Here is a 24,152-nt window from a genome sequence, read left to right as displayed (position 1 = left end):
CCCCTTATTTGCCACCATAGCCAGCCTTAGATTTCACAGACCGGTACAGACACCACCTCTGAGCACAGACCACATCCAGCCAGGCTCACGCATTACATGTGCAGTACAGCCTCTCTTCATGTACGAGCAGACAAATGACACGTGTATCTCAACATCAGGCAAAGGTATCCTTCAGCATGGGGAGGCCTGGGATAGAAGGATGCAAAGCCTCCTATACACACATTTGATAATCTGATCTGGGTGTGTAACACTGAAGGAAAGCTTAATGCTTCCTACCTCGAGAGAAATGGAGAAAAGGGAAACAGGGCCAGACGCCAGGAAGTGGGACAGGAACAAATCAGCCACGTCAGTCCCCACACTGTGTATGATGCTAGAGAGTAAAGCTGAGACTGAAGTATTCTCTGCAGTTTATTAGCTAACACTTGGAAAAAAAAAAAAAAAAAAAAAAAAAGACAGGAATGCAAAGCAAAGAAGAATGAAGTACTGACAGGCAAGGAACAGATATTATAAATATATAAATGAAAACTCAGCAAGAGACAGAGAAAGCCTGTGCCAGTCTTGCACTAGCTCTGCAGTTACCCCAGACTCAAAAAAAAATCTTTCTTTACTCCCAAATGAAAAGAGGAGGAAAGCAGTGCACTCCCATTACAATTTATTGAAGATAAAAAACTCAAAACCTACCAGTTATAGGTATGCAGACACAATGTTAATTGTTACTAACAATTAACTATGAAGTAAGAAGTGTTTTTCACCGTGTAGGTAGTACACAGGGCTTCTGGTCCTGCTTGCCATGCGCAGGGGGAAGGTACAAATACCACCCTAATGCAACTGAGGGAGCGTTGCTTATTGAGCGTTTGATGAACAAATATCCATGTCAGGTTTCTGATGCACCAATAATGAGTGGCAGACTGAGAAGACACAGGTAGTTCAACCTGAAGAAGGGTGCAGTTAGGAGGAACTTCATTTCCTCAGACTTGACAGAGGATGCAGAAGCCTTTTTGCACCCTTCTCCCTCTTTCACGTGAAGATAAGGGACTGCTTGTGGAAATGAAAGTTCAAAACTTAAAAACAGGAAACATAAAAACCTTATCAAAGTAAATTATAACTGTATTTCTCCCCACCTTCCTCTCATCCAACTGATATCTTTTGCTTTTAAATGTATGCATTGCTTTTTTGTTTGTTTTAAATTGATCTGTAACCTTTTGGGGCCAAGAACAATCTTTTATTCTATTTGCATGCAACTGTGGACCCTACGTTCTGTAAGATACAATTCAGTTTCTTGAAACTGGCAAATTCAATATAGCAGGTTGTTACACCTGGAGATGTAATAATTTCAGTGGCAGTGATGAGCAATCACAGTAGGGTCTCTTCAAGCCTACGCATTTGGCAGGTGATCCTCTGTTTAAGTGTTAGACATAATACACAGAGGATTGATTGAAAGAGCACTCCATGAGAAATTCAAGACTGCACAGGAAAACACCTTAGAAAAGAGCTACAGCGATGCCTCTCACTCCTCCAGAAGAATACGAAGAAGCGAGAAGGAAGCAGGAGAGGGAGAAGACCCTTCAGCAGCCAGCAAAGGAAGGGCAGAAACCAGAGAGGATTTCCACACAGTAGCTTGTGGAAAGAGGGATCAGGGGCTGGGGAACAGTGTGACAAAGCAGTCGGAGCACTCTCCTGTGTGATGACCCCAGAGCTGCTACTCATTGTCAAAACACTGCGGCCACGTGTCACAACAATACAGTGTCGTGGTGCATGACAGCACAGGACTTACCAGTTCTCCAAGTCTCTAGGAGGAGATACTAACTGCTTCCAGGCAGTACAGAAAGTGAGTACTGCCGTTCAATAAAATTTGTAGCTATGCAGTTTTATACGATGGGACAGGTTAGATCAAATCAGGGCAAAATACAATTGCCTGCAGAACAAAGAAAGCATTTTTCCCCAACACAGTTTTTCGCAACAGTTGTTCTTGCCTTTCTCCAAACAGGAGAAGAAGTAAACGTTACAAAGAAGGACAAATAATACAAATAATGACAGATCACACGTAGGACACTAATTTGCACATAAGAATTACCAGAATCTTCACCATTCTACTTGCTTCTTCCTTATTAAAAGGTATGAGATAGCTGGGAGAGACTGAAGTTCTATGAATTATTAACAGAAATTTGGTAGGAAAATGTTCCAGACTCTGCCTCTTCTATTTTTAACATACACTTAACCTGAGTTCATTCACTGCCTGTTCATTAAAACTATTTATATGCAGGTTTGTTTCACCTCACATTAAGAAGCAAGATTTAGCCGTGCCAAAGCTACAGAAGATATCCTCCTCTATTAAATGAGCAAGCATGAAATAAGCCTCTGCTTAAAAAAAATCACTCCAAGTGGTTTCTAGTAGCTTTTCAAATGTGGATAAAATGATGCCTTTCCTTTTTGCATTGTCCTTCAAAACAGTGATCCATTTTTTCCTCTGATCCATCACGAACCAAGCCTCCCTCCTAGCAGGACTACAGGCAGCCTGGCTCCAGCGTGGTCCAGCCGTGCCCGTCCTGGGTGCTGGCAGAAATGGAGAAGCCACCAGAAACTTTTTCTTTTAAACGGAAGTGTAGATGAAGGAGAGGAAGAACCTAGATTTTACAAGGATCCTTAATATTTATCCAATTTCCCTAATGGTTAACAAATAAAATCCATATTGCAAGCATCCCCCAAAGAATGAATTTTACTTTTCAAGCATGAATAATATATGACACAGAAGTGGGGCAGAAAGCTATACCTGTCTTTTCTTTGTGACAGTACCACTGCACAGATGGCAAGGAGCTCTTATTAGTCACAGTAGGAATATTTGATTATCTGCACAATAACATAAAACTAAGAGCAAAATTTGAATGCCAGCATTAACTACTCATAGTTATTGCCTAAGCTGCCAGTCAACCTCTAGTGTTATTGCTTCAGTTTTGCAGGAAAAAATAAATAAAGTAGAGAATACATACTGTATTAAGCTGTTCTAGGCTATTTACTGGCACCACATCATACAAATCATCAAAAGGTTTGCATGCAAAAAATCAAAGTTATGACTTGTGATGACTTTCCTAGAAAAAATAATGACTTAAGTTAGCTTAGAGGGATTTCACAGTGGGTGCTGAGGTTCCAGTACTCTCCAGGTTTAGAGAGGGGCTTTCTTCAAGCTAGTATCAATCTGATCCGTGAGTAACTAAAATGAGGAAGTTTGGGAAAAATAGTTCTTAATACCCAATTTTTCCTCATATCCTGACCAACTTTGGAAAAAATATCCTGTGCTAGGAACTCATCATGCTAATCCTTACATTACTTTTTATTATTATTATTTCCATAGATGTCTTGGGACCCAGTTTTGCAAGACTCTCATGCAGGAAATAAACTGCACACTAACACGCTGGTTGCAAAGAGAACGAGAGAAGATGTGAAAGCAATTCACAACCATTTCAAAGCCTTAACCCAGAACAAGAGGCATATGGGACCTTTGTGTATACGGGATCCCTGCCCAATGGCTGCTATTTGAAGGATGCAGAAAAAAATCAGAAGAAAGCATAAAGCAAGTTACATTGGGTATGGGCTCAAGAATCATGGTTCAGCTTCCAGGGCTCAACTCCGGGCACTACCATCACAGAATCACAGAGTGGCTGAGGTTGGCAGGAAGCTCTGGAACCCAGCTGGTCCAACCTTCTGCTCAGACAGGGCCTCCTAAAGTAGGTTGCCCAGGACCACATCCAGAAGGCTTCTGAATACCTCCCAAGGATGGAGATTCCACAGTCTCTCTGGACAACCTGTGCCAGCGCTCCTTCACCCATGCAGTGAAAAGTCAGTCAGTTTCCTGACATTCAGACAGAACCTTCTGTGTCCTACTTTGTGCCCACTGCCTCTTGCCCTAGTGCTGGCCACCACTGAAAAGAGCCTGGCTCCCTCCTCTTTGCACCCTGCCTTCAGGTATTTATGGGCATCGATGAGATACCCCTGAGCCTCCTCTTCTCCAGGTTGAACACTCCCAGCTCCCTCAGCCTTTCCTTGTAGGAGAGGTGCTCCAGTCCCTTCGGCATCCTGGTGGCCCTTGGACTCTCTCAAGTATGTCCACATCTACTGGTGGGCCTGGCCCTGGATGCAGCACAGGTGCGGCCTCACCAGCGCTGAGGAGAGGGGAAGGACCACCTCTGTGTCCTGCTGGCGATGCTTTCCCTAACGTAGCCAAGAGTACCATCAGCCTTCTTAGCAGCAAGGGCACATCGCTCACTCGTGTTCAACTTGGTGTCTACCAGAGCTCCCCGGTCCTTTTTGGCAGAGGAAATTGCTTATAGAAAACTTTAAACACTACCATAAACTGATCTAAATCAGAGTTCACACCTGGTTCCAAACACTAATCTCGGACCACTCTGTGTTCTTTGCATTTTGGTGGAATTGCCAAAACCATGTATTTTTTTTAACTGTTTATAAAGAAACTGAAACACAGTAGGAAAATTAAGTTGTTTCTTGGTTCCTTCCAAAAACAGAAGGCTATCTTGGAAGATAATGGAAGAAAAACTATTACTGTTAACCTATTATTTTTAGCCTAAGAGAATAGCATGCTTTCTCTAGCACACTTTTTTTTTTTTTTTTTTTTTTTTTTTTTTTGCCAGATAGGACCAACTTCTCCCTTTAAAGACCTTTTTTCAAATGTGTTTCCATTGAAACTCCGAGGTAAAAAACCCAGTGACCCTCATTCAGGAAGAGGTAAATGCAGTGACTGATGATAACTCTTTTTATTCCTCATTCCTCCTCCTCATTTTTCTAAACATAGCACAAAACTCCTGAAATTTTTCAGGTGCATTGGCAGTTGCAACCCTAGTACGCATTTATGGGAAGCTGAAGTTCAGAGTTCTTTCTTCTGTGGTTATATAGGAAGCTTTTCCATTTACATCCACATTTTTGTGAATAGGCATTTTTTTCTGAAAAAAAGTGCAGATGAGGCCACTCAGCAGAGTCTAAGACAGCGGAGAACACTTGTACAAGTCTGTCAGTTCTGAAACTTGTGTGAGAAACGTTCACAATTTCAACCTCCTGGAGGATGGGCATTTTTAAGAGCTCTTTCTTTACCCGCCAAAGCTCACAGATCAGATCTTTTGGGGGACAGCTGGCCTTTTAAGGTCCTTTCTTATTCAGAGTTTCTGAAAGAAGGTAATTCTTTGTACTATTGTCACCCTTTACCAGAATACAGTCTCTTTTAACAGAACATCACATCTTCTCATGGCATGCTTCAAGAAAACTTTCTATTAACTTCTCCTTGGTTTGGATTTTGCAAAGAAACTTGCATGAGTACTGATTATTTCTTTCCCCCCAAATACAGTTTCTATATTAACATCATCTGAGTTACTGTGCTCTGAATCAATGCATTTTTCTCCTCTGGAACTGAACATCGAATAAGTAACTAATGGAGCGAGCTCCTCACACAATTTTTGTTTGCCCTAGTTGGTACGATGTTTCAGGAAGTTACTACCATGGTAGGAACGATTCTGACCCTGTCCATGCTGTGTGCACTGTCGCTAGTACCTTGCTGACTCCAAACTTGTGTCTGCATAAGCAAGCTAAAACTTAGGGCACATGCACAACATGGAAACCGGGATGCCAGGGCTTATTCTGACATCTCTGGGATTTTGGTTCAGTCACCTTCAGGCATCAAACCGTGGCACTGTCACTCTGATGAGGAAACAAGCCCTGCACCATGTCCTGCTGCCTCACTTCCCTGGCAGTAGGTGGATCTGGGACCTTGTTCCACTATGTATGGAAATGGTGCTGTGCTATCTGAGGCTGTGCAAGCTCTCACCTGCTCTCTTGGAAGTAGCTGAATTGAGAAAACAAATTCAGATTGTGAACTGAATGTAGGTTGCATGATTTTAAAACCTGCTGTGCATGACAAGGGAAGAAGCTCCCCTTCCTCTAGCACCTTCCTGCTTTTCCCCCACCGACCTGAAAGAGAAATGCCCTGGGCAGCTGCTGCCCCCTCCCTACCCCAACAAACCTGCAGCTTCTCCAGCTGACCGCAGCAGGCTGCCACTACAGGTGTGCACTTGACTGAGCACATACCCTCCTTGCTCCAGCTGCCCTGTGTAATGAAGTAACGTTACAGCTGATAATTTCATGCCACTTCGAAACTCAGGTATGCCTTCCAGCACTTATCTGTGCTCATAAAGCTATTTTGACAAATGAAAAAACTCAGCTGACGAGAATGAATCACTTGCCCAGAGCTATGAATGTCAGCAAGAAAGCCATAGGCACGTCCATGGCTTCACAGGTCTGACTGTGCTTTATAACTACCGTCTATCCTTACCCTTAATGCATGGATGAGAAAGCCTTCAAAGAAACCTAAAAAACAAAGACTCTTGTTTCCTTCACGTTATAAGTGCAACCCACATGGCTGTATAGCCCCTGACATTACAGATGGTGACAAGACTCAGGCAATGGTTTGTGAAGCGCTCGAAGTACAACCTAATTAACTGTCCACCACCAAGGTCTTCGCTCTGAAAAGCACGGAAGCATGTGCATAAGTCACATGTACTCCTATTAGGTACAGCACATGGGTGTATGTTTAACTTTGAGCATCTGCCTAAATTCTGCATCACTTTTTTTTAGGGAGTCGGGTGTATATTTGCCCTCCCACCCCTCTCCTTTCAAAGAGCGATGGTTTGCTGATGCGATAACTACACAAGATCCCAAAACGCAGCCAGAAAATAAATACTTTAGAGCCTTTCAGGGATAATATCCTCCCATCACACAAGCTAAGCAGACAGGGCCTTAAGCTGAACCAGCAGAGGGAACCCAAACGCTGCAGGCTCCAGCTTCCACCCAGCAAAAGCAGCGTTAGCGGTGCCCAGCGGCTGCAGCACCCACTGCTGAGCCCACAACCTGCCCGCTGCTGGGCTAAATACGGTCGCTTTAATATGTTCACATGGTCTAATCTAGCTGATTTGTATTTTGCTGCCTTTCTACTTCATTCACATTAAGCCTGTCTTCTATTACACCAGTCTAACACTCACGGTATGTACTAAAGACAATGTGCAAGGTCCTAGTCTACAACTTTGTTATCATACATTTTTTTTATTTTTATTTTTTACTCATAAACAGCTCTTTGGTAGGATGTTTGTACTGCTTTCTCGCTGTATGTATATATCTATCTATATCCTTTTTGGCCAATGATACAGGTTTTTCTGGCACTAGAAGACATACATGTGGGAGTTTCTCCTTCACTGCCCGACAATTTCTTCTACTTAAATGTTTTGGGAAAGCTACAGTGGGTTTCCCATGAGTTTTCTGGCACCCTACTTAAATCCCTTTTCAGCATCTTGGACTAGATTTGCATGTGAAAACAGAGATTACCCTAAAACAATTAGGATGTCAACTGATTTAGAACCGCCTGAACTGTAGAGGATTGTGGAGTTTATTTTAACAGGACAGTGAGAACTTTGTGGACAAGCAAACACATTGGAAAAACTTTCAGAAGCTTGAAAATTACTACTTTTTTTCTTCCTTTTACTATCACATTCTGTGGGAGAAAGCTATAGGCTTCTGCATAAGTTAAATTCACTCTATTCACACCATTTGTTTCCTGTTGGACTGCCCACAGCAACATTTCACACAGTCTTTCAACAAAAGCACATCTGCATCAGTTCCTCCAAGAATGCTGAAGAAAGCAGCAGACGAAAGCAGAGCGACGAAAGCAGCAGAGCCATGTGAAAAAAGCACAAGGACTTTGAAGAACCATTCACCGAGTTAGAGCAATGTGGATCTGAATACCAGCTCTGCATTCACTTTATCCCATCTTCATGTCTCTAAAGCATGGAAGTCCTCCTTCAGCCACCTCTCCGCAGACAGAGGGGTCCCACCCATTTCAGCTTCTCCCCCTAAAACAGCTGCTCTGTCTCCTTGTTTGAGCTGCCCCTCTTTGTATGTTCATGAACCCCACCACGTCCTCCTTGAGGTGCAGACACCAGGAACATTAGCTTGTGTTGCCTTCACATGAGTGGTAAAAATGATTGCTGGCTTCCTTGAAGTTACCTCTGCCAGGAATCCATAATTCCCTTCAGTCCTGTTTCCTCTGTGAAGACAACCTGCTGCTGACAACAGGTGTCAGCAGTGAGTGTAGGTTAACAGGTGATGAAAACAGTCTCAAGGACAAACTGCATACAGCTGGATTTCAGAAATTGCCATTAAGTTATATGCTCCCACACCTCCAGAAAAATAAAGGAAAAGGTAAAAAGAGTTCTTGCACCAATTCAAACTCAGATTTATCACAGACGTTATTTGTACAACCCCATGCTTTGTCCAGCAACGAAGGATGAACATAAGGGGCTGGGAACCAGAAAATGGAAAGTTCATTCTACTAATGTTTACATGGGGAAAGTACAATCCTCTCTTATTTTTAGACATGAGACCATATTTTATGATGTCAAGCATTAATATAGGTTTGTAGAGGGAAAAAGTGTCAGTTCTGGCTTAATTTGGAAGCATATCTGACAAATGCAAAAGCAGGTCCGCGTTTCTGTGATTTATAATGGGATACTGTAATAGCTGGACAGAAGCAGATTTATATGGCCTGTATTTAATTGTGATCCAAAATGAGAGGCACTGTCACTTATAATGAGCCTTAGCTGTGAGGTATGTCCCCCATTCTCTTGCTTGTCAGGCATTTCAATTATCTCTCGTGTACTTTGTTATAAATAAAGCTGCAAGGAGATGTTCTAATCCAGGCTGTCCGCAAAAATCAAGGGCTTGGAGGAACCAAGATTCATTTGTATAACAACTGCTTTTTAACTCAGGACTGCTGAAATCAGTAATGATATTCACGCGCAGAAGAATTCAAACTGTTTTACTGTCACAAAAGTTCAGCTCTATTGATGTAGCCAGTGATACTCAACTGCCACCATCTCCCCGGGTTTGGGAGGCAAAAACTCCAGATGTTCAGTGGATACTTCTGAAAACTCCCATTTCTAACAGCTGGCTTTCTGGCTAAGGAGAGTTTGGCCCTACTCTTAAAAGCACATGATTTCAGACACTGACAGCTGTGCTACTACCTGAATTATTAGACAGTCACACTAACTTGATCCTACAACCTTTTTTTTTTTTCCCTCTCATCTCCTCTCCATAGTTCATCTTCCACTTTGTCACATCTGTCATACCTCTTTCCATAATGCTACTACATGAAAAAAGTTTTTTATAACATAGATATGTTTTACGCTTCATATAATACCGTACATATGTGCAATGGTACCACTTACACATCACCGAGTGAAATGAATTCTATTTTGCTGCTTTGCAAATATATTTCCTGGTAAGCCAAGACCTTTTCAGAGAGAAGATGACTTTCGTGAATATTAAATTCAACCTAAACTAAAAGGAACATTTCCAGTCCCTTCCTCGCATTCTCACTTTAGGCAGTCTTTGTGCAAACATCTGTTCTGTTTGCTAAAACTCTTTATAGGTTTTATCAGCTACAGCATGAAAATATTAACTGCAACTAAAAAACTGAGAGCTTGAACACTGCTTACTGAAATGAGAAGACTGTCCTCATATCTCACCTGCATATTTGTCCAGACTGCTCAGGTCCCAGGAAAAGCAACTCAAAGCAACAAGTTGTTCACAGAGCATCTTAAAAAAAAAAAAAAAAAAGACAAGCCGCAGCAGCAGCAGCAAATAAACGCCCCGTCTCAGCCACATGCCCAATCAGAACAGCCTCATTGATTTCACCTGAGCAGTCGCTTTCCATCAGCTTTTCTAGAAACACTAGTCTATAAGCAGCCAACCAAGACCACGAATAGATACTTCTAAGCTGGGCAGTCAGCCACCTCTACCTAAAATGCAATATTGAAAGGTACAACAGAATCATTACATTATCAGAAGATGCTTACTGTTTTCACTCCTTAAAATCCAAAGTCCTAATTAACAACGCTTTGTTTTTCCCTAACGGGAAGAAGGCAGGTTCCATTTAACCCAATTGTTCTGTGACAAAAGGTGACTCAGCATTTAATAGCAACAATCCCAGTAATTTCTTACTCCAAGTCCTTTGTGCTTATGGTTTTACAATCTATTGCTGGTATAAGGAAGCACATACTGCTTCATTACTAATTTGTTTCTAATTTTAACTAGGAATTAAATCCCCCATCCGTATTAATCACCATATAACATCTTACCAAATACATATCTTCCCAACAAGGAGAACATACTTGGATTTGCTGTGTGCTTTCCACCTGACATTGTGGCATTTAAAAACATAATTATCTTTCCATGACAAGGTGAGAATTGCTATTTTAATAACCTGTACTACTCTGGTATTTTTGGACTCAGGTCTTTATGACTATAATGGTCTGGCCAGTCACTAGTTAAGCACTGGAGGAGCTCACGCTCACAAAGATGAGATTTATCTAGCCAGAGGGTGTCCTGAAGCAGCAAGCTGCCAAGTTAAGGCCAGGCCAGGCCCCACCAAAGGGCCTTTTTGGGAAAATTGCCTCGTTAGAACTGCAGCATGGAAGTTGGTAGGCACCTCATAAAAAGGGTACAATCTGTTTTCTAGCTGTAAAAATGTTTTTCAAGAGTTGAATTGTTCTCAGAAATTGTATTTTGCCTTAAAAAGGCTGCTGACCCACTGGTTATTATTGGCACTCAGTACGTAAGATAAATAACTACCATGTAAGTGCACCAGATTTACCAGTTCATCAGTTATGCTGGTAACCCGTCTCCAAAACTGGCTGCTAAGAGAAAAAATGTAAATTCAGTCCACTACAACGTTCATACGCGTACATAATGTTGCTAGTCGTGATCGCTGAGTCAAGAAAAAGAAGAGGAAAATGAAGCTCACTCTTAAGTGTTCTCTCTTTGGAGCTGTGCTAAATTGTGAGGGGCAGCAAAGGGATGTTAATGAATTGGTTGTACTTGTCATACAAGCATAGTGCAAGTGTATCTACGTATGCACACCTCCTCTCTCAAAGGGATATATATGCAGTTTATGAGGATGAAGGCGTGCCACTCCTTACAAAACACGTTGCAAGGCGGGCAGGACAAAAAGATTTTTCTATTATTCTATCTTAAAGCATTTGCCTAAAACATTTTTTTATCTGCTACAGCTAAATACATTGCAAGTGGACATAAATATGGATTCATTTTGAGGCAATTGGCACGATTACTTTCCTTGAGTTACGAAAATTACTATGTAAACCAGAGTCATAAACTGAGGGAAATAACTAACTCTCAAACCACCATCCAGGCATTAAAATGTCTGAACTGGTAGTAAAATAATTGGAGTAAATATTTCTTCCTCCTACTGATGCTTAAACCTAGAAATTCTCAGTGGCAATTGTTACCAAGAGAAGTTTTTATCAACATAATAATAAAAACAACAAAGACAACTGCTAGCGGTTATGCTATAAATGTATTATCAGCAAAGAAAAAAGTGTCATTTTAATTGACCGAAGTGTCACTTGTGCATGCAAGTAGCCAAAGCACTCCCTACCACAGCACATTCCAATAAAAGTCACTCTAAAAAGCTGCTGCTCCCAAAGGAGCCTTTCTGAGGTTGGAAAGACCTCTGGAGGTCATTGGGACCACCGCACTGTTCAGCCTAGGCCACCTAGAGCTAGCTACCCAGGCGGCTTTGATGCTGCTTAGATTAGTTCAACTTTTAAATCCATGGCAGGAGGAGGGGGGAGAGGTCTTTTAAAATGCTTACTGAAGACCTCACCTATGAAGACATAAATGCATTCTAAGTTTCACAACCTTAAGAATGCATGGAATCACAGAATCATTAAGGTTGGAAGAGACCTTCAAGATCATCTGGTCCAACCATCACCCTACTACCAATATCACCCACTAAATCATGTCATGATTTCGTATGATTCAGTAGATAACTGCTTTTGCACCAAAGATCAACTGAGAGAAGTGCCTCAGTCCTGGTACAGGTGTGGGCAGAGCTATCTAGGTAATGCAGGACAGTCGGGTTATCACGGGATGACATTAATCTCTGCAAAAACTGTAAGTGGGATGGTAAGGAAGGCATATTTTTTGCAAAGCACATAAATACCAAGAATGCCATCTATTACTATTATTTTCCATGATTACTTTAAAGAGCTGAAAGTAAATTAAAGACTGATTAGGTGCTGGATGACTTATACACAGAAAATACTTCACAGAAGGAAGGACAGCAGTAATCTGGAGGACACCGTAACCTCCCCAGACAAACTTATCCCGAATGAGATGCAACAGGAACTGCAAGAGCAGGGAGTAACATGGCAGAAAATTAGTGCTATTAAAATTGCATTTATGTAATTTAAAAGGTTCAGAAAATTAGCACAGAAGAAATCTGCACAAGAGACAGTGAGGAAAGGCTCTCTGCTTTTGATAAAGATAGGGAGGAGCCATTTGCCCAGAGAGAAGTGAGGAGAAGAAAGCAACCCTGGAGCAGAAAATGGAGCGACCAGCCCCCAGCCAGCTCAGCCACTGCAGCAGCAGGGGGAGAGCAGTGCTGGCACTACTGAGAACTTCCTTCGGCTGTTCAGATTGCCCTTTTGTAACACTGACCTTAGCTCTGCCTTCAAGGATAGCAACCACTTTGCTAGATTAAATCTGTTTTTCTTTGAGTCCATTTGATGATATTACTGCTCTCAGGTAACTCGCCATTCTACGGGAGTAACATTGCTCCGTAATAAAGGGCTAGGAATTCAGCAAAACGTCTTCTGCTGCAGCTTGATTTTACATAGCGCTTACCACGGCAGAGAACTGCTGATGCCTTTTTCTTTCTTTCTATGCATAAATTAGACTTGAAAACAGCACACCACCATGCTCTATGGCTTGCATGTTTTGCGGGGCTGCCTGCAGCATTGGTAGCCCCGAGCCTGATGCAACACTGCAGCGCACCTGGGGACATCGGATGACATTTGGGCTAGGTGGAAACCCTGCCCCTCTATCTCCCATCTTCACTGCCTCTACCACCCTGTCCGGGCCTCAACAGGCGTCACAGCAGAAAGAGGCAGAGATTAGTTTGGATGGGGTTGGTAGGTACAAGTCACAGAGTCACCCAGTGGCTGTGGTGGGCAGGGATCTCTGGAGCACGCCTGGTGCAGCCCCCTGCTAAAGCAGGGCCACCCAGAACAGGGTGCCCAGGGCCACGTCCAGGTGGCTTCTGAATACCTCCAAGGATGGAGACTCCACAGCCTGTCTGCCCCAGGAAGAGCCTGGGAAGATGAGGTTTGTTACCAGATTTCTGGAGGTATCCTGCAGAGGAGGATTTTCGTGCTGGTAAAGGGCTCAGCAGCAGGTTGCACCGACTGGTATTGTCTCCAGAGCAAAGTCCTGCCTCCTTCTGCCTTGTGAGGCAGGAGGCCTGAGCTCAGGTTCCTCTGTCACGCATACCTTCTGGCCTTCTATTTTGTGAATCCTAGACCACTTAAGTAAAAGGAAGCTGGTAATTATGGAATTAAAGTTTACTTAATTCTGTAAATTAAATAGATTTTGAATTATTTATGGATTTGTTTGTTTCTTTACATCAGGCACTTGAGATGTACTTTCCAGCTACCTAGCACACAGGCAGAGAGGTGCACAGTAACAAACCTGCTCTGCAGCAGTGCGGAAATGGACCAGTTCTGAGTTTATTTTCCTGTGATACACTAAATCATCATGACACCAGTTCTTGACTAACACACAGCTATTTACCTTCTTGACACAGAACAGAGGCCATGTCCATATGTCTGTACAAAGCAAACTCAGTTAAAAGGTTTTTCGGGGGGCTTCCATTTCTGGGGACTTGGTGACTTATTTATAGTGCTCCTGGTTACTCCAGGGACAGACACATTACAAAAACCATCTAACACCCATGCTAACCTGTTAGACAGAGCTGAGCGAGCTGCTATGAACACTGAACAAGCATTCGACAACTTTACACTCCCTGTATTAGCAAAAATAAATTCTGATGTTTTGATACGAAGATTGGGTATCCGACTGAAGACCAACTGAGCTCACAACCGTTTAATTTCTTATACACTCTCAGCTGCTAAAATATGACACCTTCTGACACGACACAGCAATTCTGCACGCTTGGTGGAAGTACACACTACTGCCCTGGCTGCAAGCACATCCTCCAAGGGAGAAGCGAGCTGTGAGATCTGTTTGTTTCTCCTGTAATGTGACTGGAGGGCACTCGGGTACTGGAGGCAAAATCCTGAAGGGGCAAAGAAATCTTGAAACAAGAATGACTGAAGCATATCTAGGCATGTATAACACAGAAAATGCTGCTATTTAAACATAATGTACTTGGATATATTTCTGTGCTTTGCTGCTACTTGAAAGAAACATTTTGCATCATTTCTGTAAGGATCCTATAGTGGAGGTGAGCAAGATTATCAGATGGTTTCTGTCCTATAATATTTTAGGATTAATAATATTTCATTTTACATAATCAAAAATTCTCCAAAACAGAAAGCTAGATATCAAATAGTTGATCAAAACAACTCCTTAAACTTTCTCTGAATTACAGAACAGAGATCCAGCAGAATTAAGAAAATAAGGGGGGGGGGGGGGGGTAAAACAATCACGGTTAAATGCAAACACCAGAAAATGGTAAGTCCTCAGGTTTCTATTTGAGGTTGTTAAATGATTCTTTCGAGACCAAACGTAAGTAAACAATGCTTCAAAATAAGCAAGTCATTTTGCCTCAAAAAATGCAAAAATTTGTGTGAAGCCATTTAAATTTTAAAAAAATTAAAGAGAAATTAACTAAGCAGAAATAATTAAATGTTGTTCCCAGCCATTTATTAATGTTTCCCAGATATAAGATGAAGTCAGTGAGAGGACAGATTTCTAGTCCTCTTAGAAGAATTCCACCAGCCTCAGCAGGTTTGCCTTGACAAGATCCAGGCAAACACTCCCCAGCTCTCTCCCCAGCTTTGCTGTGTTCCCCTGACTCCTTCCATCTGCATTTTCTGTGAATCTTGGGATTCTAGAAATTCTGCATCTGAATGCAACAAACAGTCTGCCATGGGCTTGGTCATGTCAGTCTTTTCTCAATGGCATCAGCTAATCACATGAATTTGACGCAAAACAAGACAAGCATAGGTAGTTTTCAAGATGTTCCCTCTACAGATGACCACTTTGGGTGGAGAAGGTCTGAGCTGAAAAGGCCCTGGCATCCACAGCTGGGTACTAGATGATAAGCAGTCATCATGACACAGTCCTGCAAGCCACAGGCCCCTGATAAACACCAGCAGCTTTCAGATTTCAGTTCAAGCATCTGAATCCATGCATGTGGTCAGATGTAGCTCATGGATTTGGACAACTCCAGCACCTGGGGCATTTGTGAGCAGCTGGCTTCAGTGTCCTCCAGCAGAGCTCCGGCATCAGCCAGACCCATACCTGCCACCAGCTGGTGGCACAGAGACTGAGAAAGGGAGTTTGGTTTAGAAAGTCCTGCCAACTTCAGCTGCTGCCTGCTCTGCTGCTCCTCCTCCTTGTCACATGTCTGTAAGGAGACAGCACTCATGTTCATGCCTCTAAGAAATAATCACAGCTGCTCACTTCTTGCTGTCATCAGACCCGACTACTCTTTAGCATGTCAAAATAATGACATATCTGGAAAATACAGAAGCTTCTGCTCTTCCTACACTCTGTTTAAAGATATATATGGGCACTGATCTTGGCGGTGCTGCCACACACAGATTGATGGACATATATAAGAAAGTGGCTGACAGCCCGTCTTCAAGGTGTGAGAGCTTCTTGTCCTTTGGTCTCTGCAGTAACTGTAGGCAGGCTGACTTACCCAGGTAAAACTGTTCAAGAGCGTGACTCCTTCTCCCGGGCTCATAGCCAGCACTGGTCCTCCTCAGGAAAGTTTGATGGGCAGCATCTCAAGGATATTCTTACGAAGCGAACAAACTGCAGTGACTGCTGGCACTCAGACGCTTCACACACACTCCAAATCCTAGAGCAAGAGGAGGTCACCAGATATCTGCCTGCTATTGGCCGCGGTACGGGACGGGTTGTTTAAAAATATCTCCACCTTTGGCACAGGGTAGGGAAGTACAAAGAACCTCTGCTTACAAAGCGAGCGATGTCTCCAAAGTAGCAGGAGCTGGCTGGCAATAACTTGGATCATCTCGTTTCCCAGACTGAGGCCAGACACCACAAAAAGATGCAGTCAGACCCAGCTCCAAAGTGCCCACACTCAGCGAGTGCTCTCAGGCGATTCAAACCAGGCAATTTTACACCACAATTTATTATAAAGGGAGCATTATCGACAACAGGAATGCTACCTTTCTGCAGCTAACACCATTTATTTTCTGCAAGTCCCCTCTTATCGATCTTATTTTAAACTAAACCAAGTTTGGCAAATATTTTGTGCTGTAAGAATTTGCTGCCCTCACCAAGCCTTCCCCTTCAATCCCATGAGCAGGCTGGGTATCCCTGTAATATGTGAGAGTGTTACGGTTTGATACACAACACGAGGACATCTGAATGGTATTTTTCAAAAATCACCACTGCTCCAGCTTCCTCTAGCACAGGGCTGTGCCCCAGCTGTATCCCCCTCTTCCAGTGCAGCCACCAGAAAAAGCAACAGAAACTCCCGCATCACCTTGAAAGCCTGTCAACACTGACCGCACAGTCCTGACACAGTCGTTACTTTTTTCCACCAAAAAGCAAACCTTCTGACCAATAGCCATGTGCCAACAGTTTCCAGAGCTGGCAGCTCCTTAAAATAAAATAAAATAATAATTAAAAAAAAATCTCACAATATCCATTTCCCTTTGAAAACTAGGGAAAAATACACACTTATAAAAATGTGCAAGGGAAAACCCAGCAAGTAACGGACTGACCTGTTCTGGTTCTCCTGCATTACTCGTTTGCAGTGGGCAGGTGCTGCTTCTGGGTTTGGAAGACTCCAGAGGAAAGGGAACTTTACTTTACAAACTACCTGTGGACATGAATCTAAATCACAGAACATGCTCAGCAGAATTTACTTTTCATAACCATCAGCTATTAGTTATAGCAATAATTCAGCTTACACACCACTACGTTAGTCTCTAAAGATGATTTCTTAGTTGCAGTTATGATCTCGGCTGAAAGCTCAGAGCCTTGCCTGGAAGATAACTAGAGGCAAGGGGACCAAAAACCCGCGTTACTCATGTAAACCGTCAAACTGTGAGGCACAAGAGAGTTTGCTTCTGTTCATATTTCTCATCTAGGACTTTTGCTTTTCTGTGGCTCTTGAATCAGTCATTATGTAGGCATAACAATTCACATGAGATTTTTCTAAGTTGACCCAGAAAATACAAGTTTAGCAAGACTGTATTATTTTAAATATTATTCTTTAACGTGGCTTTCAGAAAGCATCTGCCCTCCAAAACATTTTACAGATAACAAGTTATAAGATTTTTTTCTCCCATTCAGTTTCTTGCTTGATATATAAAAATATAAAACCAAAACTACAGCATGAAGATAAAGCAGCAACTTTATAACGCATGGGAAGAATTTAAATAAACTCATTATTACACAAATCATTGTATTAGTCTTATGCAGGCCCAAATCTTGTTTAAAGGAATGGAGGTTTATATTTAGCTAATGGTGAAGAGGAAAAGATTTGCTTGTTATAGACAACATACAGAGTTATTAGACAAATCATAATTGTGCAAAAAGCTGCAATTAAAGCAATTTTTTTCCCCTCAGCTTTCATTTCCAGAGAGGGAACGCAGTGCTAAAGCTAACAGCTTCTGCAGCCCAAGGCAGCAGGGCTGGCTCCTCACCTGCCCCTCCCTGGCTGGAGACGCCCCCACACAAAGCTGATCCCATGGTCGTCACCAGCACCTGAAGACACCCAGACAGCTGCTAGGCCCACCTCCCTCCTTCACAGGCTCTGCCTTACTGTCCCCACGCAGGCAGCCAGCACACGGGGATGCTGCAGCAATCCCCCTCTTGCTGCGGGAGCTGACTCCGTGCCCGTGGGGCGAGCAGGCTGCACTGCGGCACTGATTGCTGAGACAGGGGCAGGAAGTTTCTGGGAACTGGGGTAGACGACAACCTTTTTATTCACGTTTCTCTACAAGTTATCATCAACATGGGATTCTGAGCACTGCTGGGTGTCAGACTGCCCCCACTGATGGACCTTTCCTTAGTTCTCCTCCCATAGCATGAGAAGAGGGGAGAAAAACCCTAAGAACCTGACCCTCAGCTCAGAGCCGTTCTCCAGCTTTTAATTTCTTGCAGCCTCCTGGAACCAAAGCACTCTTACTGACAGCAGACTTTAATTATTGTTTCCCTGCGGTCAGGGTTACACGCAATCTGATTTGTGTGTCTGTAAGCCTCACGTTGGTATTTGTTTCTTCGTTTGTTAGTGACTTATCTAAAATGTTTCATTAAGCCTGAAACAAAGGAGCTGAGGCAGAAGGCAAAACCGCCACAGTGGGGTTCCTCTGTTCCCTGACTGCTGCTGGTGTGTGAAGAGGCCAGAAAAATCTTCAGATGCTACCGATGTAAGCAGCCAGCCCGGTCTCTCCCTCCCCAGCGAATGCCCAGCTTCCAGCTGTAGCCTTCACACTTCGACAGCTCTTCAATCCTTTTGCAGGATGGAGCTGCCGTGTTTGGTTCAGGCCAGGTTCTTCAAAAAGCAAGTCATATATTCCCACCCAATATAACAGCATATGCGTTATCTTCTGGGTGAGAAAGGCCGCAGTGGCTTTATACACAGACTGCTGTGTTGGTTAAAACCAGCACTGAAGCGAGATGGAATTGGTTTGCAAGGAACAGCAGGACTTTGGCACTGTACAGCCTTCAGAAATGTATGTAACTTCTGAGGCACCATATCCCTGGCGCTCTTGAGCCATGGCTGTAACCCATCCCACATGTCTCAACTTCATTCTGTTAGTAGAAGTTAGTTTATAGCTTTCGTTTCATAGCTCTGTAAAACCCCATCTTCTCTGTGAGTACAGGTGCATGGAGAGGTGGCAGGAGACCACCAGTGGTGCTGGGGGACCTGATGGTTCTTCAGAAGCCTTGTCTTCTGGGGAGAAGGGGGCTAAGGAGTCACTTAAGGGGAAGACACCTCTCATTACTGTTTTGTTTCAGGGGTATCCTTTCCCTGCTAAGTTCCTGTCTGCCGCTTGTTGGAGTGCTAAAGACATGACCTGAAACCAGACAGTCTTTTAAGAACTTCCCCCCTTGCCAGCCTGTTATTTGGTGCCTATTTCAGGTTGTCCCAAGAGCATCCCATTGCTCAGGTGGTTCTGCAATGGCCACTGTCGTAGGCCCAGCACCAAGGGCACAGTCACCAACTTGCGGAAATACATTGACTACAAATCACATTTTCTTTAACTTATCTATAGAAGTAATAGCACACAACTAGACCTGATAAATCAGACTTTTTTTTTTTTTTTTTTTTTTTGTAAACTCGGGATTAGAATTTCATATTAAGCAGTGCACGTACGCTTTCCCTGCAAAGACGTTTTCATGTTCCAACCTCCAGATAGATACCAAGCCATGGGACTTAAACACTTCAAGGACATTTAGCTTATTTGATTCAGAATATGCACTCATGTCTAAAGAGGAAGAAGGACTGTAAATGGACAGATATTGGTGTTTTCTACCTACGTACATACTTAAATTCATCAAAAAAGAAATACTGCAAGAAATTGTGACTATAGCACAACCAAAAGTGGTTGGAATGACCATGTTTCCATTCTTTTGCCTGTTTCTAGTCAGAAATCAGCACAATCTCCCTATTACTACACTGTGATCTGCAGCTTTCCAAGTAAGAAAGAGATGGAAAACCCAACCAACTGAAAAAGACAAACTGTAGATTTTTTTTTTTTTCTAAAATTGGCAGTCCTGCTACATGTTCTGCTATTAGCACAGTCATTTGTAAAAACCTTCCCTAGCTCATCAGAACGATAATAGGAAAAAAAAAGCTTTATGGTGGAAACAGAAAGATTTGTTTCTCCTAGAAATCCCTTACCTGCTCTGTCTTTTGTTATTTACCCTTTCCCACAACACCGAAGTGCTGTGGAATCTGAATATTCGTAGAGATGGCCAATATTGTCACCATTTTGAACAACCTCCTTTTGAAAGGGGAAAAAGCCTGGAAACACTTAGGGAAATTTCTTTACTCAAACTTAGAGATGTTTTGCACCAAACTTAGTAGTTACCTTAAGGAGAAATACCACCTAGGTAGCACCTGCCTTTTACTATCAAGGTGGGGCACAGCGAAGTTGAGCAGTTGACCCAGGCTCACCAAGGGAACCCGTGTCACAAGTAAGAGTAAAAAATACTGTAAATACAGCCCTGCACCTGTAAACACTGCGAGTGTTTCCATTGCTTTATTCCCTGCATCTCCAAAGTGTTTTAATCTTCACAAGTCCTTTCATTTCACCGCTACCAGCTACCCCTCTAACAGTGACACCACTTAAATCAATAGCAAGTGATTATAAATATTCTCCCTGACTCATTTCCCTTAATGAGACAATCAGCCTTATCCAGAGCCGTATGTCAGAGTTAAACAAACATGGTTATTGACTGCAACCAAATCGCAGCACACATAGTAAACATTCATTTTCCTCTGGATTCTTCTTATAAATAAGCAAGCAGTTGTTACTTTTCTTGATAAGGTATGGCTGCATCTCTCACTGCGTTATGCTGCAGGACGTACATGGAGACACTGCTTTCAGTGCCCTCGTTAGGGTACTCACAGGTAACTAGCTGGTAACTCCATCAGCCCTTATAGTGACTGCAGGGCAAACAAGTCTGATCCACATTGTTGTTTTCATTTTCTGAAAGGGTTTCTTAATCTACAGGACCTGCCACACAGGGGAAGCTGCATTTACAAAAATGTAACTCTCCGCCTCAAGAAGCAATGCCATGACAGCAAAGAGGCTGTTCTCAGAGACCCTAACATTGATTAAGGAGTTCAGATTAAAAAAAAAAAAAAAAAAGAAAAAAAAAAGAAAAAAAAAAGAAAAAAAAGATAAGTCATGGTGGTAAGTTTTCTCGGTGACATCTTATGACAGGGAAGAGAGAAGGAGGTGGGAGGTCACGTATGGCCATATATTGTTTGGCCAATGTAAGGAATGTGCTCTACTGGACAGCGTACTGTCTACATTCAGATTAATGCTAATTAGACACTATCTTATTAGCTTCATTTACACAGAGTGGGGCAGGAGGATTCCGTGGTACCTGCTTCATCAGTGGCTGTGAAATGGGATGTACGGAGTTCATCCTGACCAAAGTCTGACACTGCCAGGAAGAGAGCAGAGCATCCCTCTGCCTCTCCTCCATCAGCCCTTCCTGTTGTCCTCTGAGAAATCTCAGCTCTGCTTCTGCCAAGTGTCACTGGTGCTGGCAGCAGGGGGTGGGGGATCAAGGGAGCTTCCTCTTCCCCTTCCTGAGCTGCTGGCAGCACGCAGGTGAAAGGACATTCACCTTTCCAGGGCATTTGAAATCCACAAGACTGTGTGCTACACCTGGGAACTGCATCCTAAACTCTTGAAGGAAAAAGTGCAATGAAAAACAATCCTGTGACTAATTTAATTAGGGTCAACAGACCGAACTCGGGATGTCAGCTGTTTTGAGCAGAACTCCCCTGTAACCCCCGATGACAAGAGATTGTCCAGCAAACTAAAGTAACAGACACTCATGCTGAATTTTCATCCCAGTGACAATTCTGAGAGCCAGGAGAGACGATCAAAAAAGTATTTGCATTCTGGCAATTGATAAGGAAAAGGTAAGTTTAGTCCTTAGAGGCTGTAGTACACCCGAAGTGTGAGAATGGACATCAGTAAATGTTGACCTCTGGTGCTGGGAGCACTTGGACCAAGATATATCGCAGGGCTGTGTGCCCTGTGGATTATTTATGCCCGCATGCTGAAGATGATTTCTTTCAGTAGGAGGCATTTGTTTAACGCCGGCTGACCGACGTGTCCTGTAATTAGCAACACAGAGGAGGAAATCCCTGACTGACTAATTGATCAGCAGCTTCTCGCTTCCTGCGCACCACAGGCTTTCCTCATTATCACGGAGGGTCTGCCTCTCTGCGACAGGTAGGCACAGTTGCATGAGCTATTGTGCTTTGCCGTGTATTTTCAGGCATACTGAATTGCCTGCTTTAAGTAGTTTTAGCCATACGGCCGCACTTTCTGCTTCCAGAGCACTTTACTGATGCAGAAATCAAAACACAAAAATGTAGGTTACAAAATTCCTAGCTTTTTATGGGCCTGGGAATAAAGTAGCATATTTCTGATCGAATGCTCTTGTATTTTTAGGCTGACTTCCACAGAGCTGTGCTATCTGAAAAAATTATAGCTCACAGCCACAACTTCTGCGAGGACACCTTGCTTTTGCTTTCCGGGCCTCTGCATAAAAGGGCTCTTTGTTTCTTTGTGTTATAGCTCATTTCATTCAATTAAAGTAGTGCATTAGGGGAGTGTGACTTACCTAATAATCTGATAAAACGAGGTAATAAACACACACATCTCTTATCCCCCCAGTATACTGCTTGTGAGCACCATTTCGCATTATTCACAAAGCATTAGCATAAAGACGACCACCTAGCTCATGGAAAGGAGGGTAAGAGTGGCAACAGCAGCACTCAAGTGTTTGGATGAGGTTTCTGGAGGTTGTAAAGAACAATTTAGACAAATGTCTGCCAAAATTTGTTGAGCTGATTTGAGTATGGAATTTGGTATGTCTTGGTGGCCTTTCCTCAGGTTGCTCAGTTCCGGGAAAAGGAAGTGAAGGGAAGCGGTGGAACCGTAACCAGAAGTCCTAAGCAGGGAGATGTTCCTGCAGCAACTAACGTGGAGGACAGCATCAACAGCTGAACGTCCCTGCATTGCTGCTTGGTCTTTTGCTCTGTGCATGTCCTGTGCTTAGCACAACAGGCTCCTAGTCCAGTCCTGCTCTCCTCAGCGGTATGCACATCCAAATTTCAAGCAGATGACACCATTCTGATTTTCCCTTTTTTTCTACTCCCAGAGTGCCTGGGAAGAATATATAAGGAGAATAACTCTGCCTTATCATTACAAAGCCCTTCTCTTGCACCAAAAGCTCAAAAGAAGAAAACACAGTTGATCTGAAATTCAGTGGTACTTCCTTCCACAAAAGATTAGAGGAATACGAGAAAAGACGGAAAATGTACTCCCTCGGTCTCCCCTCATTTGACATCACAAGATAACAATTCAATATCTGGCTTTAGAGACTGTCTGCAAAACACCCGCATCAACAAAGCAGTTATCTCCACAGATACTTTGGCAGGGGTTCTTCAAAAGCCCCTCTTCTTTATGCATAAAGAGCGTAAAGGTGAAATTAAGATTCTGATCATTTTGAGCGACAAGTGCAACAGAATACTAATTGTAGCAGGCAATGGACAGGGTGGCACTGGAGCTCCACCTTTAACAAAGCACGCAGACTGTGTAACACCCCTGTTGTGAGCTCATTCCCTGCTACGGTGTTTTAAACAAGGGAGTCTTATCTGTGGGTAGACCAGCAAGCCATGCCATTACGGGTTGAAACGAGCAGGCAGTGCTTCAGTGCAGGAGCATGCCAGCTGGGGAGATGCTGTACGGTCTGCAAAAGGCACCACGGAAAGTGCTCGAGTGGCGAGACCCACAGGGTCTGCCCCAGCTTCCCAAGGGAAAGAGCAGAAGCCCACCACGTGACGCATTTAAGACGAGACTACAGAAAATGCAGGGGAAAAAGACCACGTGCAACAAAGCATACAGGCTGGAGGGGACTTGGCGAGCTGGATTAGTGGATTTTTCTCATTTTTAATTTCTGGGATTCAGAGCCATTGCGTGACTGTAGAGCAAAGCCTTGCTTTTCTCTTCATGTCCTGCAGCACTATGTCTGGTAAAAAAAAAATCATAGCATGTCTGATTAGAGTGGCTTACGGCATGCATTAATAAATGTTCCCAAGGCAGACCAGGCTTTCTTTTCACATCAGCCTATCACCATAGACGTGATCTGGGAAAGACCTAGAACGGTCTGAAGTACCACTGAGCAGTTTTTATTCTAGCCAAACAGAGAATGTGAGAACAAAAGCAATATAACTTCAAAGAGAGAATGAGAGAGAGCTCAGCATACACAGATAAATGGACACTGCTGGCAGAAAGTAGCAATGAACAGTGAAGCACTGG

General features: G+C 43.1%; 1 protein-coding gene across 5 annotated transcripts in view; it reads right to left on the bottom strand.

Moving 5' to 3' along the window:
* The window catches only part of RGS6 (regulator of G protein signaling 6), a 270,640-nt gene that overhangs the window by 130,036 nt on the left and 116,452 nt on the right, over positions 1-24,152 (bottom strand). The window contains exon 1 of one of the 5 annotated variants that reach the window (XM_035329206.1): positions 9,576-9,599. The exons of the other annotated variants lie outside the window; for them this stretch is intronic. Coding sequence (XP_035185097.1) covers positions 9,576-9,581 — 6 coding nt within the window. The 5' untranslated portion in view covers positions 9,582-9,599. Of the gene's footprint in view, positions 1-9,575; positions 9,600-24,152 lie in introns of those variants that run through there. 5 annotated transcript variants of the gene reach the window in all.

The sequence above is a fragment of the Oxyura jamaicensis genome, chromosome 5, assembly GCF_011077185.1.
Source record: "Oxyura jamaicensis isolate SHBP4307 breed ruddy duck chromosome 5, BPBGC_Ojam_1.0, whole genome shotgun sequence".
Taxonomy (NCBI): Eukaryota; Metazoa; Chordata; class Aves; order Anseriformes; family Anatidae; genus Oxyura; species Oxyura jamaicensis.
The sequence above is the reverse complement of the archived record's forward strand: the minus strand, read 5'-3'. Positions and strand labels throughout refer to the sequence as shown.